Raw genomic sequence first — 19,639 nt, forward strand, 5'->3', positions numbered from 1 at the left:
ACCGAGGAAGGAGAGGTCGGATAAGATGGCCCATAAACCAAAGAAGCCGGATCAAGGTCGGCACCGTGATTCGGGATCGTCCGCACCATCGATCCTGACGGCCACAATGGTACTGACGCTGACGGGCCCGTCCCTGCAGACCGCTATGCAGGTGACGCCTCCAGGCTCCCCTAGACGGGTCATTCACTCAGAGCATTCATCTCCCGAGCGACCTGACGTGCCGCTCCACAAATCAATATCGGATGGTGAGATTTGTGATTCACCACCTACGGCACATTCTCTGACGCCGATGCCGCAACCAGGACCAGTATCATCCCAACATAGGCACCGACGTCATTCTCCGGAGCAGCCCTTGGAAGAATGGGATCAACCCCAATATACCAGTCACCGCAGGGATTGGGATGACTTTTCATCCTTTGCCTATTACCCATTGGTGTGCTCTCCGGTACCAAGAGAAGACCCATCTACCTCCAGGCCATTGAGGGCAGGGCATCTCGCCTCTCCAGGGGATTCATCCTCTAGCAGCCCAATGCAGTATGGGTACGAATCGGATGACTTCGAAGTGGATTCAACTTCCCCTGATGTAGCCATCACCACTCAGGGTCCGGGATCGCCTGAGGAACCCCACGTCACCTTCGGGGAACTGATGGCTAGGCTTGTTCGTTCGCTGGAGATCGAAGCACAACACCGAATCGATCCCAGCACGGACAAGTTCTATGACATTGTCCGAGGCGAGTAATCAGCAGCTATTAGCCTACCGCTGATTACCACCCTACGCCAGGCCATGGTGCAGCCTTGGGATCTGCCCACCCAACCGCAACCGACATCGAGGAGGTATGAGGCGATGTACTGGATTCGGGAGCAGGATATACCATTCCTCCTGCACCACCCAAAACTGAACTCGGTGGTCGTCGAGTCCTCTCAGGGAAGAGAGTCGCAGGGCCACACTGCTGCCCGGGATAAAGAGGGACGGAAGATAGATATGTTGGCGCGTCGAGTCTACGCTGCCTCTGGACCCAGGCTCCACATATCTAACTATGAGGCAACGCTGGCCTGGTATCAGTATTTCCTCATGCAAAAGCTTGAGAATGTCATCACTACGATACCGGACCAGCAAAGGAACTTAGCAAGGGTCTTCATCAAGGAAGCCATGCAGTCTCGATACAGCAACTGTCAACGGCGAGACATCATGTGGACTCTGACTCCAGGGCTCTGGTCGGTGTCATCTCCCTCCGCCGACATGCATGGCTGCGGAGTTGCAATTTCCCCAATGAGTTGACGTGTCGAATCGAGGAAATGCCGTTTGACGGTTCTGGCCTCTTCCACTCCAGGACGGACCACAAACTCAAGTCCATACATGAGTCAAGGATGACAGCGCGTCAAATGGAGCTTCCTTCCCAGCCGAGACGTAACTGGTCATGGTCCCGTCCTTCGTACTGGCCCCAGCAGTATTCTCAATTCCCAGGGAGGCAACAATTCCAGCAACGACAGCAGTGTCGGAAACAGCCCCCGCAACAGCAGTTCCAGCAGGGTCGTTGTCACTATGACTCTGACAAACGTCAACGCTGACGGGTTTGGCAAACCTCTCCTATTCTCCTGCTCCCACCTTCCCCTCTCCCGTTTGGGGATCAACTGCAAAGTCGACTCCCCATTTGGGAGTCCATCACATCTGATAGGTGGGTTTTATCCATCATCCAGCTTGGATACAGAATAGAATTCGACACCGTTCCTCCATCGGGTCCGATCTGATTTACACCATACTCACCAGCGCTAGTGGACGGAGTTATCCAACTACTTTGTAAAGGAGCGATCCGACAGATTTCATGCTCTGAGGGACTTCACGATTCTATTCAAGATATTTTACAGTCCCTAAATGGGATGGTGGTCTCCGTTCAATCCTGAACCTTCGGGACATTAATAGGTTTATCAAGCCTAAGAAATTTCGGATGCCCACGCTTCAGAATATCCTTCCGTTGCTGAGGAGAGAGGATTGGTTCGCCTCCCTGGACTTGATAGATGCCTACTTTCATATTTCAATTCATCCCAGCCATAGGTGTCTCCTACGTTTCACTGTCGGTTCCAACGTATTTGAATTTAATGTTCTCCCATTTGACTTAGCCACTGCTCCACGGGTCTTCACTGAATGCATGGTCGCAGTTTGCACGCACCTCCGGCTTCAGGGTATTCAAGTATACCCTTACTTGGATGACTGGTTACTAGTTTCCCAGACCCGGGAGGGTCTTCTATCAGCCGTGGATACAACTTGTTCTTGCTGGACGATTTGGGACTGTGTATTAATCGTGAAAAATCATCCTTTGTCCCCTCGCAGGTGATCAACATCATTGGAGCGTGTCTCAACTCCACTCTAGCGAGAGCATTCCTTTCTCCGGCTCATCAAGACAATCTTTACTCATGGATCCACCGAATTCGACGAGACAGGACTGTTCCGGCTCTCTCAATCCAAAAGCTTCTGGGTCACATGGCTGCTTCGGTATCCATCATTCCTCACGCCAGACTTCGATTATGACCACTTCAGCTGCATTTCAACTAGATGTTTCATCCACAACGGGACTTGCCTACCAAGCCTATTCGCCTTCCGCTGTCTGTCCTACGCATGCTGGAATGGTGGACAATTCCGGACAATTTGAATGTAGGTGTTCCATTCTGACCACCTCATCCTACTTTGACCCTTTATACCAATGCATCTCTGATTGGTTGGGGTGCTGTATGTGCAGGACTATGGACGCAAGGCACTTGGGATCGACAGGAATCAGCCAGGCACATCCACTATCTCAAGCTTCTGGCGATTTTCAAAGCTCTCCGATCCTTCGAGGACACTATGGCGACACATGGTGCAGGTCGCATCCGACAACATGGTCGCTGTGTTCTATATGAACAAACAGGGCGGAATGAAATTTGCGCCTCTAGCTCAGCTGTTGATGAAGATTTGGGACTGGTGCATCCCGAGAGACATTACTCTTCTGGCAGTTCACCTAGCTGGTACCGACAACAAGGAAGCAGACGTTTTGAGCAGGCAAATGTCGATGACTCACGAGTGGGAGTTAGATTGACAAGTTTGCAATCAACTTTTTCGGCGTTGGGGGGACATCCAGACGTAGACTTGTTCGCTACCCAAGAGAACAGGGTATGCAAAGCATTCTGTTCCAGGACAGGCATCAGACCGGGATCAACGGAGGACGCCCTCATGGTTCTGTGGTCCAACATCAACTTTTACGCTTTCCCTCCTATTCCTCTGATTACAAAGGTCGTATCGAAGATCATCCACGACAACACCACGGGTATCCCGATCACACCCTGGTGGCCCTGTCAAGTGTGGTTCTCCACCCTCCTCCATCTGTCTGACAACAACTTTCTCCGTCTACCATCCATGCCTCATTTGATAATGCAACAGGGTGGAGCTGTTCGTCATCTGGATCTAATTTCATTGAGCCCCACAACTTGGTGGATCCAATGATCCATGCTACCGACTCGGTATTGATAGCCACCCATTCACCCCGACTTTCCAGCTACAAAACTGAGACACCATTTTATTCGCTTGGAACTGACAGACTTTGCCTCGGGATCGAATCCTCTCAATCCGGACATACAACGCATTCTTGAATCTGTTTTAAGGCCATCGACACGCAGATCTTACGCAGCGAAGTGGCGTCAATTCTCCTCTTTTGCAGACTCCAACTCATTTGCTGCTGCGTTGGCATCTGTTGAAAACATCTTGCAGTTCCTTTTAGAGTTGCATTGCTTGGGACTTAAACCTTCATCCATAAAGGTTTACATAGCTGCTATCTCTCATTACCGTGGAGCGATCCAGGGTTCGTTGGTTTTCTCACAACCAATCGTTAGAAGATTCATCAAAGGACTGCAGAATCTTCACCCAACAGTTTGTCCTGTTATGCCTACTTGGAGTCTCTCCATTGTACTTCACGCTCTCACCCGTTCGAACCTCTGGCAACTATTGACTTGCGTCTCTTGTCTTGGAAGACTGCCTTCCTCGTAGCTGTCACTTCGGCCTGAAGAGCTAGTGAACTTTGTGCTTTCCAAGTAGATCCTCTGTATTTAAGCTTCCATAAGGAGAAGGTGGTTCTTCCGATGTTTTTGCCTAAAGTGGCTATGCCATTTCACGTTAATCAGGACATTGTCTTACCTGCTTTCTTTCCATCGCCATCGAACCCAATTGAAAAGATCCCTGCATACACTTGATGTGCATTGATGCTTAGCATTTTATAGATCGTGTACAGAATCCTTTCGACTGTCTTTTCATGAAGTATTCAGAGCAGGACAAGGGTTCTCCTATAACTTCGCAGAGACTTTCAAAATGGATTGTGCAAACAATCGTCCTGGCATACCAATTTGCCAAGATGGACTTAACTTTTGTTCTGAGGGGTCACTCCACCAGAGCAGCAGCAGCAGCTTCTGCCTTTGCCACAGGAATCCCACTACAGGACATATGTAAAGCTGCAACTTGGGCTGCCCCGTGCACTTTTGCCAGGCATTATCGCCTCGATGTGCACGCCAGACAGGATTACTCCTTCGGTAGAGCAGTCCTTTCCGCCATTCTTTGCTGACGGCACCTCCCTCCTCCGGTTCTGGTAAGCTTGTTAATCACCCATATGTGTGATGCACAGAGGCCACGACGAAGAAAGGCAGGTTGCTTACCTGAAACTGTTGTTCTTCAGGTGGCCATCTGTGCATTCACACAACCCACCTGCCTGCCCTGCTTGGTGTCGGTGAGTGGATCTTCTGTCGGTACCATGTTTCATTCGACTGTCATGGTCCCTGACGAATTTAATGCTATATATCCCTCTTCTGAGAGGGGGCAAACATTCGGTCTTGTAAAGACTGAGAAAATGGCGGACACTCCGCTCTATTTATAGCATTGGCGGGGAGGGGAGCAGAGTTTCCCGCCAAAAACCATTAGCTTTGCAATCTTTCCGGCCTTAGGCACTGCGCAGGCGCAGCACCCATATGTGTGAATGCACAGACGGCTACTCGAAGAACAACAGTTACAGGTAAGCAACCTGCCTTTTTTGTCAAGTTTGGATATGATATGGTGCCTCTTTAATAAGTACTGTGATGCATATGAACCCCTTCTTACCCCCCTCAAAGATGCCTTTGAGTGGTTATGTTGGAGATTCAAGACAAAGGATAGGCTGAACTTCATGTATAGCCAGGATTGTGGATCAACCAGGTATATGGCAGTTTTCCACTGACCATACTCCCATGTGATACTTGGGCTGCAAGTTGTCTAAGCACATCTTACACAATCTCATTGGCAACCTTTTTTCTGTGTCTGGTGCAGAAAGCTTGCATTCAGCAGTAGACATTTTGTCTTGATACTATGTGATTACTAAGGGGTATAAAAAATAAGGGATTGTAGCAGTGAGTTTAACTTGATAGGTAACTTATTGTGAAGTTTACACATGACAAACAATTTATAAGTAGTTTTCTCTAAAATTCTTTGGGGAAACATTGAGTCAAACAATCGTTTGGTTAAGAATTCAGATGTTGAATTTCTCACCTTTGATTTCAGATTCTTCTCTCAGTAGCTTCTCATCCGTGATAAAGGTTACACATGAGGACAATCAAGTGGTGAAGTACACTCATTGCTTTCAGAATCATCCATAGCTTCTCATGATCTGCCCAAAGGCTCTGTTCTAGTGTACAAAACAGAGGCTGATCTTCTTTTGAAATTTTTTGTTGTGTTTCAGTAGCTAATGTACATTTGTGATATGGTCTCACATGCCTCTTTTTGATCCATCTTGAATGTCAGGCATTTCTTGCTTCAGAAAATCTTTGTTGTAAAACTGTGAGGGTCACTTAGTTTGCATGGAAAGTTAGTCCTGTAGTTGCTGCATTCCTTAGCATTCGCTTTCTTGGGGATTAGAATATATATTGGACATTTCCATTCTGTGGGCCGTTGTTTTTGTTTTCCAAAATTGTTGGCATATTCTTGCTAGGGTTGAGACTGAGTCAGTCTCTGTAGCTTGAAATATTACTATTGGTATCCTGTCACCCCAGGTACTTTAATCCTTCCCAAGTGCTTTCAGAGAAGCTTTTGCTTCATTTTCTAATATTGCAAGTTCTTTCTCATAGGATTCCCTTTTCAAAGGAGTTTGTCATCCTTTTATCATTCTGTATAGCATCTCTGTTTTCACATTTATTTTCTTCTGGTCACATAGTAAGTTCTCCTGTTTGTCTTTCAGAACTCCTAATCTAGGATAGAATTTTTCTTTGATTTCCTGAATTTTCTGGAAAAGGTCTCTTGTTTTATTTTTCTTTATTTGTTATTCCCTTCTGTTTCTTTGCACTGGCCATTTTTTGCCTCTATGTAAGAGTCATCAAAAAGTTGCATTAAGGATGCTGAGCCTGTTTCTGTCACCCTTTCTTCCATCATCCATTTAGGCTGTTTCTTTTGTTTTGCTGCAGGAATTGTCTTTTTGTATTTCCTCCCCAAATATGTCTCTGGTTTCAGTCCACAGTTCATCTGGCTCACCGTCAGTTGGGCTCAGGAATACAAATCTGATCTTTATGTGGATTTTAAATTCCACAGGAAGGTAACTGAAATTGTATTTGGCACTCTGCTTCATTTAGTGATCTTTTTCAGCTTTACTCTGATTTTTGATATTAATAGTTCATAATTGTTACTACAGTCTGCTCCTGTTCTTATTTTGGCAGGAAGAATACAGTTATTCCATTTTCTACCTCCAATTATTTAGTGTTTTTTTATTTCTGTATCAGCGATCTGACATTGTCCGTGTGTACACTTGCCTGATAGGTTGTCTGACGTATTAGCAATAAACAGATCATTGGCTTCACAAAATTCTGAGTTGTACTCATGCTTTTATATTCCAGTCCTCTGTGATGGTCAGCATGCCTTCTTTTGTTTTGTTAATGTATTAGGTGCTTCTATAAAAGTTTTGATTTCTTCTTCAGCACCTGTTGTTGTAGCATAGACTTGATGATGGTTATGTTGATAGGCCATCCAGGAATTCTGGTTGTTATTATTTGGTCAGGCTTTGCATTATAGCCCCTTACTGCCTATGTTGCAACTTGCCTATGGAGTCACTCCAGTTACTTCCAGAGTAAAACACTTTGTGCTTGTCTGATTGCAGCTGTCCCATTCCAGTCCACTAGTTTGTTTTCACCAAGGGCTTTGATGTTTAATCACTCCATTTCTTGCTTTAGGGTTTTCACTTTGTCTTGCTTCATAATGCTCACATTCAGCACTGAACTTTCCTTTCACTTCTGTGCATGTCAGCCAGTAGTCTGCCTTTTGGTTTTGCCCTAGTAGCATCATTAGCATCAGCGCTATGTGTACTTGTCCCTTGCTCTTCCCCAGTAGCTAGTGTCATAGATTCGTAGAATGGCTGGGTCAGAAGGGGCCAGGAAGATCATTGAATCCAATTCCCTGCTAGTGCATTACACCAGTTACACAATTCCAATCAGATCACTCTCTAATTACTTCTCGGATGTCTCTAATGTGGAAGAGTACAAACCTCTCTCAGCAGCTGGTTTCGCTGTCGCAGAAAATTCTTCCTTGTGTGTATTCTGCACCTGGTGTATTGTAGTTTAAGTTCATTGTTCTGTGTCCTACAATCTGGGATGAGTGAGGATAGGCCTTTCCTTCTTTGTGGCATCTGTCGAGGCACCTGTAGAGTGCTATCATGGCACTTTGTACATGATAGCACCTTCTTGTCTCAAGGCTGAACAGGCCCAGTTCTTTCAGCCTCCCATCGTAGGACTTATTTTCCAGGCCCTGTATCATCTTTGCTGCCATCCTCTGAACCCTCTCCAGATTATCAGCAACCTTTTAAAACCTGGGTGTCCAAAACTAAAGGCTGTATTCCAGGTGAGTTCTGACTATTGCAGAGTAGAGGGGAATGAGTAGTTCTTTATTTCTAGAAGTGATACCTCTATCTATGCATCCCAAAATAAAATTTTCCATTTTTGTGGCTGCATCACACTGCTGGCTCATATTTAGTTTGTTGTCTACAACCCCACAGTCCCTTTCACTCTCATTGCTGTTGAGCCAAATATTCCCCATCTTGTATCGAAGCAGATGATTTTGTTTTGCCTAGGTCAGGGGTCGGCAACCTTTAACACTCAAAGAGCCATTTGGACCCATTTCCCACAGAAAAGAAAACACTGAGAGCCGCAAAACCCTTTTGACATCTAAAATGAAGATAACACTGTATATATAGTTTTTTACCTTTATGCTATGTAGAAAAAAACTATAGTGTGTTGCATTTATGAAATCAATGAACTGCTACAGGGAAAACAAATTTTTATTTCTGCACGCAACAAAAACATTTTGAACTCTGAAAAAAAAGACGCTGGGTTGAAAGTTACTTTCAAATAAAATACTCAATGTCTATCTGAGTCCTCCTCGTATTTATGAAATAAAAAGCCAAACTTGTATTATCCACTAGGAGCAAACCAAACATGCCACCTGCTTCTGTGTGCCCTCATCTTTTTATCATGTGGTGAAATATTGAACAAACATCCCTCTCCCAATGTAATAATGTTGCTGGAATTTTTATAAGAATCTTATTAAAACAAAGAAGTAGATCTATATCTTCATTATGATTTAGCTGCAGCTCTTGTTCAGTCACTAAAAACTGTTATTTTTAATCTTACATTATAAACTAGTAGGACTCCTTTCATACATTTTGAATAGCAGAACAGCTTCCTAAAAAGTCAGTGCTAAATGGCTGCATGCATTAAACAGCAAACCCCATAAGTTTGTCAGCAGTAAAAGTAAATGAATCTACCCACGTACCATTAAAGGTCTGGTTTTCTTCAGAAACTTTTCTTCGGGTTTATCCATGGTTGGAGGGGGGGAAAGCTCAGTAAATCGGTGTTGAATTAAACAGCAAACCCCATAAGTTCATCAGCCGTAAAAGCAAATGAATCTACCCATGTACCATTAAACGTTCGGTTTTCTTCAGAAACTTTTCTTCGGATTTATCCATGGTTCGAGGGGGGTAAAGCTCAGTAAATCAGCACTGGTCACAGATATAGGTGTGTTTAGTGACTGTTTAGCAGATAAACAGTCAAGTGCTGTGAATTGTGACAGGTCCCAAGCACAGCTTTTAAAATTCAGATGAAGGAGATTACATTGGGACAAAGAGAATCTTTTCAGCAGCATTTCGTGTAACATGAGAGCCTGCAGGAAGCTTGTTGAGCAGAGGAATGTAGCGATTTACTTAACTAGCTGATTTACTTAACTAACTAGCGCTGCGTTCCTGAGTGGAGCTTTGAGCAGATCAGCGGCTGTGCCGGCGCATGTTTTGAGCGACGGAGCCGCAGCACAGGGGTTCAAGAGCCACATGCAGCTCCAGAGCCACGGGTTGCCGACCCCTGGCCTAGGTGGAGAACTTGGCATTTATCCCTATTGAATTTCATTCTCTTTTCTGCCCAGTGTTCAAGCTTGTCTAGGTCTCCCTGGATCTTCTTTTTGTCTTCCTGGGTATTAGCTATTCTACCCAGTTTAGTATTGTCTGCAAATTTAATTATCTTTCCCTAGATGCCCTCATCAAGATCATTAATAAAGATGTTGAAGAGGACTGGTCCCAGTACTGAGCCCTGTGGTACTCCACTAGTGACTTCTCTCCGGGTTGAGCAGCTACCACTGATGATCACTCTCTGTGACCTATTTTGAAGCCAGTTGTGGATCCAGTAGTTCTGCCATGCCTGTATTTTGCTAATTTATTCAGTAGGATGTCATGCAGCACTTTGTTGAAGGTTTTGCTAAAGTCTAAGTAAATAATGTCCACTACATTTCCTCTGTCCATTTGTGTAGTAACCCAGTTGGGTGCCTTCCAACCTAGAATATTCGGAAGTGGTTTACCATTGCCTTCGTCTGCATAGTACTAACCAGAGTTATCTTGAATTTCTGGGAAAGATCTTCCACCAGTGTTGCCTTCAGCTACCACTGGTGCCAAGATGCTGCTCTTTCCCATCCCCATTACCATTACAGCTACCCATTCCCTTCTGATGTGACCATTACACCTGAAAGGGGTTTGTGTATCTCCACATGTATGGTGTCTCCACTTTGACCATTCATGGGTGATTCTGCTAGGAGACGAGCCTAAGGAGAGGGCATGACCTCTGGTGGCCTTGCTGTTGACTTCTCTGACACTCTCAAAGCCCCTTACTACATTAAGGTGTGCATCCAAGATGGGAATTATTGAGGAATAATTAAAGAATTCTGTGTTCCTAATATATTTTCTGTGTTAATAATTTTTGTTTCATTTTTTAATTTCTTTACCCAGAGCTGCTTCCATATTTTCTTAATTTTTGTGTTCCCTTTTCTTGACAAGTTTAAATGCTATGGGGTGTTTTTTCTCCTTTGTTTTAGGGAGATCTTTATGCTGTTGAGCAATTACTAAAAGATGGAGCAGATCCCAATGTTAAAGACTATGCTGGATGGACACCACTGGTAAATATTACATTCTTTCTCAACTTTATTTTCTCTCTGCCTCCCCACTGCCCCCAATACTTTAAATAGAGAAAGGGACTTATGGAATGACTGAGAATGGGGAATGTAGGTGAGGTGAGATTTGCCAAGCCATTTCTGGTGCTGACTTGTCTTATGGTTTTTCTTGTTAGTGTTGGTAAGTGATTACTTTCCTTTTCTCTGATGAGACATTGGAGATAGTGGGTTGCATGCCAGCACTAGCTTTGGCTTGTTTCAGTTATCAGTAAGACCCCTTGCCTTACCTTGGGACTTCCTTGATGGTGCTAAGAAGAGAAACCCTAGGGTTGCCTTGGTAGCTGTATGAAGATAAGCGCTTGTGCCTGAGTATGTATGTCCACATACCTGGGTGGTCCCTAAACTGCCAGATATGGCATTGCAAGGCCCTAAAGTTTGTGACCCTTGTGCTGGAGCCAGGAAACCTTCACACACACACATGCATGCACACTCATTGCCCCCAAAAGGTAAAAATTGCCAAATGATGTTTACTGTTGAATCCAAATGAGGCCAGTGTCTGTGCCTGCTGATGCACTTCATATTGCATTTTCCATTTCAAAGGAAATGGAGTTTGGAAGTAGCCTGCATTTGTCACTGCTAGCTGTGAAAATCCATTTATGATGGATGCTGTATTAAAATGACTTCCCTTTTTACTGCCAGACTGAGCTTCTTCACATATTTTCCCCATCACTCAGAGCAAAGATTTCTAGAACTGATGGATTTTAATTGTTGTAAGCTGCTTTGGGAGTCAGTCTTGGCTGAAAGGTGGGGTGTAAGTGTAATAATAAATTGCTGCTTTCTCTGAGTTTACTTTTTTATGCATTGTCATGGCGCTCAAGACCCACTCTTTAATTGAGAGATTCCTTATGCTTTCCTGTGCACTTTGCTTTTATCCTGTTCAACATTTAGCATGAAGCTTGTAATCATGGACATAAGGAAGTAGTGGAGCTATTGCTACAACATGGGGCCCTACTGAATGCAACTGGCTATCAAAATGATTTGCCACTTCATGATGCTGTTAAGAATGGGCATACAGGCATTGTTGAGCTGCTGCTTTTGCGTGGAGCTTCTCGAGATGCAGTGTGAGTAGATGTGAAAGCTATTGTCTCTCTCTTTTCAAATGAATGAATGGAAGGATGTGGTTACATCCTCAAAAAACTCTTGAGCTGGCTTAGCTCAGTCCTACTGTGCATTGAAGCAATAGAGCTGTTGTCTGGACCCTACCACTTTGAACTGCAGGTGGCATGTTTTCAGCTATTAAACATAACAAACTGGTGTAAACAATGAGATGGCTAGACTAGAATAATCCTTTGATATCTCACTATATATATATAGTGGGAGTTTATTTTATGGTAGAATATTCATCCTGTGAACACTCAGCTTTAGCGTGAATGATTAAACCCCAGTTCAAGGTGTACTGCTACAGTGAACTAGGCCTGAGAGAAAGTTGACCTGGTACAGGCTTTCCAGTATGCTTTATATAACTAAGTTGGGGTTCAATTCTGTAGCTGCTATAGGCCTTCATGAGCCCCTACACCTTGAAAACCAGGCCTTTCAAGGAGTATTTTTGCATGGGAGGGTTAAGTTTATCCAGCTTTCTGATCCCTCAGAAATCTGTTTCCACTCTTCTACTGTGTTTATACAGGTAAGTGTTTTTCTAAAAGGTTTTGTTATTGCCATTGTATGTGCCTTTGGGTGTTGGTTCTGTCAGACATTAACTGAATTCTTCTGACATAGCAACCCATCATGGGTAACTAGCCATGGTGGTTGTCATGTTGTGTGAACCAAGACCACTTTCCACATGGTGGCTTGATTAAGGGCAACAAGCCACTCTGATAATTCAGGGGTTGGTATGGGGTTGTAGGACCCAGGAGGGATTGTTGTATCATCTCAACCTAGGAGATCCCTCTTGTTTCACCGAGGAAGAAGTGCGTGAACCACTCGGCAAGAGTGGCAGTGTTCTTGCCAAGCTCATACATGTTACCAACAGTGACAGCCACTCCACTGATAGCCAAGTGGCACTTTGGAGCAGCTTTCACTGGCCCACTTTGCCATCTCTGATTGTTACCTCTTTGGCAGCTGCTACTCCCCCCCCACCCCACCTTTCAGAGCCTTTTTGTGAAGTCTCCATGTGACACCCCCCTTCAAAGTGTCAGTTATTGCTTTGTCACCTTTAAAAATAGTTTTTAGATACCAGAAAAGTACAAAATATTTTCATTGTTTAATTTTTGCTTGTCTTTTGGAGGTGTGCAATTGTGCATTTTTTTTCTCCTGCAAAGGTAACTTTTTGAAAGGTGATGAGCCAGTGACAGCTGCTGATGTGTTCCACTTGACACGTTGGAGAGGCGGTTACTGGCAGGCATCACAAAAAGGCTCTGAAAGGAGAAGAAAAGAAGGGGAAATGTGCTGGTGTCACCTGAAAAGGAGTGCTGATTGGAGAGGGGAGTGGGATCAAGACAGGTTCAGCCACTGAATCCTCCAAATACCAGTGGGAGAACCAAAGAGGAAGGAGTGGAAGAGCCTGTGATCTAATCCCCTTCTCTCACAGCTTGCCAAACTCAGATGTTTTCTGAAACTTCTGAAATTAACATGTGCTTATTGGTTGGGAATATATACTAGTAGAGATGGGCATCCGTGTGGTTTAGGTTTTAAAATTACTTTGATATAGGTCTCTAAATTATTTTGAACATAAAGGATCAGTTGAGAAGTTGCATATTCTTTGAAAATAGGCTGTCGCTGAAGGAAATTCTATGCATTTAAGACCTTGAAAAGCAGCCTTCTATGCCACTTAATAAACCATGTTCAAAAGGGGGAAGATGCTTCTGATATGTAATACAGATCTGATGTTCAAAAGAAATGGTCAGTGGATAATTTTAGTAACTCCAATTTCTTGAATTTATCTGGAATAGCTATCTGGATTGAAGCCTGTATGTAAAGTTCATACTATATAATCTCACATTATATAAGCTTAACAAGTATAACTTATTTGACTTGGGTTATTTATTTCCCCCTCTTCTGAAAGTCTTTTCCATGAAAAAACAAAAATGTCTGTTTGGTTAGTTAAATGAACAGAAATTTGTCTCGTCTTTTTTGGAAGATGGTTCAGGAGGGTTTATTCAGACTGTATTTCTCTAGAATTCTGCAGAATTCAGTAGTTGTCATCCTACCTTTTCAACCTTTTCTCTGTTAGCAAAGAGGTGAAGCTACAAATGGAAAATACTCTATGGACCAGTGGACCTATTAATTGCCCTGTTGGCCTAGTTAATTTTTTAAAAGTTAATCTCCTGCACATAGCTAATTTATATTTTATAGTTGGGCTTTTTTCATGTGTTTGCTTCCTTGAATTTCCTGTCTGTCTTGCTTCACAGCCAGCCAAGTGACGTGAAAAATTAGCTCTGCATTTGCAATTTCAGTTGTTCATAAAGGCTTTCATCAAATGGACTCTCTTGCCAGCTTTTCCATGCACAATAAGTTTAACATTAGTAAAAGCTGTCTTGCTTGCTTATTTCTTAGCAAAGAATGATGGGCTCCATCCCGTCTAAGTTTGAATATGAACTTAGGCTATAGAGAACATTTGTTCAGGACCAGATAGCACTTTTAGCAATGTATCTTTTGGCAACATATCTACTTTTGCCAAAGAAATTGCCTTGTATACCTTCATAGCAGAGGAAGGTCTTTGGGGCAACTTTTACTCATCTATCCTTGTAATGATTGTTGGTATATCACCTGATTGTCTTCTGTGATTTCATATACCATTTGACTCAGGGTTATTATTTAAATTCCAAAGGAACCTAGCTTTTAATTTAAAAAGAAAATAAAGTTCCTAGCCCCTCTGGGAGGCTAGGGACTTTCATTTATATCATATATTGGAATGGGCTGCCAGAGAGTCACTGCTCCATCTTGTCAGTTTAGTTTACAAAGAGTTCCCATGTGGTTTGGGCCCATTTTAATCTGACCAGTGAAATTCCAGTGAAAATTGGGGAATAAACTGGAGATGCCATTAACATCTAAAGTTGATTTATCTTTCCTTTGTATTGCTAGATCATTTGAGCTGAATATCCTTCATATAAAATGCAGCCCATAGATTGCTGTGCTTTGGAGTGGCTGGGGGTTGAGTCCAACAGTGTTCTAGCAGATGTCCACGAACAGCAGGACTTTTTTTCCTTTCTATTCTACCCTGCAGCCTCTGCACTGCCCAAAAATCTGTTCTACCAGTAGAATAAGATTGGATACAACCCATACTTGACTTAACAAAATGGCAGGTCACTACTAGCGATTGTTTTTTTCATTTCAGGCATGGATAATGCATGCTTTCTATAACAGATGTGTTGATTTCCATGTTGTGACATGATTAAAAATTCAACCTTTTATTTCTAGCGAGCAATACCAATATGTATGCCAGATACCCTCCTGGCTCAAAAGACTATCTAATAAGGCCAATGCCAGATTTTCCATAGAAAAGCTTAGCATTATATTCTGTAGGGTAAATGAAAAAATGTCATCAAAATACTCTTAACTGTTAGAGAGGTGATAAAATAACATCTCATTGCTTTTCTGGGTGCACACTTTCAGCTATGTATTTTTTAAAAAAGTATACCTAGTATAGGCAACAGTAATATTTTATTTACTAACCTCACGTGTCGCCCTATTACTTAGATTTGCCAAGCCTGGATCACTTCTGTGACCTGGCTATTATATTTTTATCCTCTTTCCCCTAAACCTTTCTACAAAGAACTTGGGGTCTTTGAGAATATGTGATAGGCCTGAAGGCTTTCTTGATGTCCTAATTAAGTGTGGGTTGGACTTTCTTTAGGACCCTAACCATGGCACCCTGGCAATGGTTCTCTTTATTCTCTTTTATTATTTAAAAATGCTTGTGTTGCATACTGTATATGCATCTATGCATGCATAATAACTCTGATGCAAGTGCTTGAATAGTTTTAGTAACACTGCCTTTTGGTGGCTTACATGCTGTTCTGAGTGCATGTGAAAGCTTCTGCTCATGAGATTTAATAGGTGGTGTTTGCTTGGCAAGTATCTGGATGAAGCACATGCACCTGGAGCACATAGCTAGATTGTGCAGGACCAGCTGTGGAGGCAGCAGGATTCATGTGGGTTAAAGTATTTTATGGGCGTAAGGAGTATTGTTGTCTTCCATCAAACATTGTCCAGTTTATTCCATCTTAGCTACTCTTACCGGAAGGAGCATTTTAGGACTTGGGGGGGGGGGGCAAGGTCTTCCCAGCCCTTCTTCCAGAGAAGCAGCTCTAGAGATGCCAGTGATTTAATGTGAGCCTTTCTACATGGAAAGCATTTGCTCTGCCTTTGAGCAAAGGTCCATCCTTTTCTGTAAGGGAAGGAGAACTTTATGCTTCTGCCTCTTTCCCCATTCTCTTTTCTTAGATGAGGATGTTATAGCAGTGAGTTAAAACATGTTAAAAACAACACAGCTATCATGCCATCTGTTGTTGTGGCAAGCCAGCAGTTTTATACATAAACTAATATTTGTTTTCCCTTCTGAGTATGCTGCTTGAAGTCTCTTTTGGCTGTTGGCTTTAAATATAGCTCTAAGTTAAAATGAGGCCAAATTGCTCTGTTGATAGATGCTGAAATAGAGGTGACATGACAGTCTTTATTGGCCTGATACTTCCAGGAGTGAAGCAGGGCTTAAGCATTTCTCTTTTCACCAGATGCATAGATGATATGTCCAGTTTAGTAATGCTGCCGGAGGTGTCAGCATGTACTGTAACATGAAAAGGAAAAATGATAAAGCAGCAACAGCATTCACAGGTTGTTGAAAGTAGACAAGTGCAGGACCACTGTTGATGGTAGCCAAGCTAGAGCAAGTGGCAAATTGTCCCTGGAGTAACATTCTTAATTTGTTACGTTTTCCTTTACCTGATACATTTTCCTTTACCTGATACAGTAAAAAGAGTTTGTGTGTTACAAAACTCAAATTCCCACCCTATTAAAAGTCATGATCAGATGAGTGCGCAGACTGTAGATCATTGACAAGGACTGACTTGGTAATAAACTTGCCGTCTTGTGTTCTACCTCCTGCTTTTTATGCTGAATGCAGCAGCTTGCTGTTCTGTGTCCATCTGTCTTAAATTTTAGACAGCCTTAATTGAGTTTTCATTCAATTTTCCTGAAAACTGCATATTAAGAAAGTTGAAAATCTACAGTGCAATTGTATCCAGGTGGTTAGAGGTCTACTCACACCCTTTATTTACTTAAGATCCATCTGTCCTTTTTTATTAGTAATATATTTGGTCACAAACCCATGGATTATGCAGAAACAGAAAAGATGAAGTCACTGCTGATGTTACCAGTGAATAATGAATCTTCTATTATACAATGTGCAGAAGTAAGTACTCCTTAAAAAAACCCTTTACCTCTATATTAAGCTAAGTTTTGACATGCTCTTCAGCTGCTTAAATCCAACTTTGTTGATTGTTAATACTGTATGTATTTCAAAGGTGCCTCTTATTTCTAATATCTGTCAACTCTTTGCCAAAATCACCTAAGACAACTTACTACCATAAAGAGAATGCAAGTTCTGCAGAAATGCAAGAGTTTAAATAGCAATAAAACTCAATTTCAAATAATAGCCAGTCAAGAGTCTAAAAGGTTGTTAAAGTAGTAATTAATTAATTAATTAATTGCATCTGTATGCCGCCCCATAGCCAGATAGATACATATATATGAATGAGGCAAAAAGCCAAATAGTAAAGGCAGTAGAGCAATACAGTCATAACAACATAGCAATAGTATCCAGTATTGGCAAGAGGTCATTGAAATGACAATGTGTTCACTAACTGAAGTCATCAGAGAAGAGTCCTGGCGGGCTGCCCTTGGCAGTGAATTCCAAAGATGACTTTATTAGACTGCTTGTCCGTAACACCTAAGTTTACTCTTTTCAGCTCAAAAAAGTACCCTGAAGGCTGGCTACTCTGATCTACCACAGTTGGCTAGGCAAGTGTCAATGCACGTGTCCGCCATCCTTCACAAGTATGTATGGCATTGCCCAGGTGGGGCACCCTTCCTGACCCAGGGTTGCTGCTACATTGTTTCCTTGGCCAAGAAAAGGAACATTATCCAGCCACTGCTCATTTCATTGTCAGAGAGAAGCAGTTGTAATAGTAACATAGTGACTGGGCTCTCACCATATGTGGAGAGTAGCCATGGTGAGTTGTCACATCATTCAAACTCAGACTGCTTTCCACAGGGAGGCCGATTTTTGACCAATAAGCCTGACAACCTATGGCTTATCTTAGCGGTCGTTCCATGTTCAGCATGTCTTGCTGTGCATGAAGTGGAGGAGGAGGAGGTCTCCTGGGCTGAAGAGTGACAGATTTTCTGCAGATGGTATCTGACTCTGGGGCTGGTGTAAGGCAATCCCTCTGCTAGCAGTCACATCCCTATGAGGAAGCAGGAGAGTCACACACTTGTTGTAGAATAGCATGGTGTGCAGTGCCGCACCCAGAACACTCCTTTCATCAGGCTGTGAAGTTTTCCATTGCACTGTGAGGAGGGAGAAGCACCCAAAGCATCACAATGAGGCAGCAGCCGCAGCTCCTCCAAAGCCCGAGGGAGAAAGTTTTCATGTCTAGTGCCTTGCAGATATTCTGGCACCAGAGATCTATGAATGTGCCAAGTTCTTTCATGTTTTAGAAGTGCACCCAAACCCTCTGACAGTTTTCAGCTTTGTCCACCACATTTGTCTTGTAAACACAGTCATGTAATGCATGTGTTGAGAGACCTGGAAAGGGGGAGCATAGTGGGGATGAGGAATGTCTCCTGTGCACATCATGAGCTGTGGTCCCAGTCAGTGGTGGCCTAACTCTGCCTGTCCTCTTACCGGGAGCAAAAGCTCCACTGGTTCTTTGTTTATGTGTTCCCCACATGGGGGACCCCATGCACCGTCAGGGCCATTAGTGGGGAGGATAGAGTTAGGGTCTGTTTCTAGACGGAACAGGCAAACAACAACGAGAAGCCTTCACAAAAGAGAAGGTGTTAGTTTCGGAACAGATCTGCTGCACAAACAAAATGAAATTGTACACACTAAATCAATTTAATGAATTCTTTCACTCAATCAATTCTTTATTTGGTCATTGACCAGCAAATAAAATACAAAATTGCAATTAGTTAAGATAGTTCTAAAATTAAAGTTAATTAAGATAAGGGAAAATACAATTACTCTAAAAAAATCTAACAACATTTAGAATTAATTCTGCAGTGGAATGTATAAACTATTGAACAGTACTGTGGTCAAAAAATAAAATTAGATAAAAGCATCTTAAGATAAAATTAGATAAAAACAAAACAATAAAATTAGATAAAAGCATCTTCTAAAAGATTGGAATGACCAGGATATTTAGAAAATAGTGGGAATAACATTTCCTATTTATGAATTCTATAAAATGGTCAGAATACTGCCTACATCATTTCAGTTAAGAATTCGGGTTCTTTTCCAGCCTTTCAGAACATTTTTAAAAATTACTATTTATTTCTCATTGTGCTATACAAATAAGACCAAACAAAATTGCACCCTAAGAAGTAATGAGGGGGGAAAGGAAAAATAAAATAGTACATGAGCAAAGAAAAGGATCCACAGCACTGGTTTCATAGAATATATTCCTATATATTAGGGTATAACATACATACTATTGTTACCAAAATAGTTATGCATATACTTCCATAAAAGCTTTCCAAATATCAATAGATCAGTCAATTTGTAAACCTTTTGGCCACCTGTTCAAAAATCTAAAATGTCATTAAATCCTCCATGCATTGTGTTATTACAGGTGGCTGTTTATATTAGTGTTGCAATAGCACTCTTTTAGCAGTCAATACAGTGCAGAAAATCCATTTACATTGACCTTGCATTAGATTCTAAGAAATGGGTCAGTAATTCAAAAAAGCATGTGTAACCTAAAGAACCTTCTATCATAAGATTTATCTGAATTGCCTCTTCCCAAAGAGAAGCTGCCATTGGACACTGCCAAAACAAATAGGAATAGAAGCATTAGCTGCATTGCACCTCCAACAATTGACTGATTTAATGAAACTCTTATTAAAGAGTATACTTATATCAATGTTTGCTGAATTAAACATAACCTGATATGGATAATAATGAAATGCTCA

At 42.4% G+C, this 19,639-nt stretch overlaps 1 protein-coding gene across 1 annotated transcript in view; it reads left to right on the forward strand.

Moving 5' to 3' along the window:
* Positions 1–19,639, forward strand: part of BARD1 (BRCA1 associated RING domain 1) — a 72,753-nt gene that overhangs the window by 38,195 nt on the left and 14,919 nt on the right. Inside the window, exons 5-7 of the mRNA XM_044432080.1 lie at positions 10,379–10,459; positions 11,402–11,574; positions 16,754–16,859. Of these exons, the coding sequence (XP_044288015.1) occupies positions 10,379–10,459; positions 11,402–11,574; positions 16,754–16,859 (360 nt within the window). The remainder of the gene's footprint in view (positions 1–10,378; positions 10,460–11,401; positions 11,575–16,753; positions 16,860–19,639) is intronic.

The sequence above is a fragment of the Varanus komodoensis genome, unplaced genomic scaffold, assembly GCF_004798865.1.
Source record: "Varanus komodoensis strain SLA01 unplaced genomic scaffold, ASM479886v1 scaffold23, whole genome shotgun sequence".
NCBI classification, from domain to species: domain Eukaryota; kingdom Metazoa; phylum Chordata; class Lepidosauria; order Squamata; family Varanidae; genus Varanus; species Varanus komodoensis.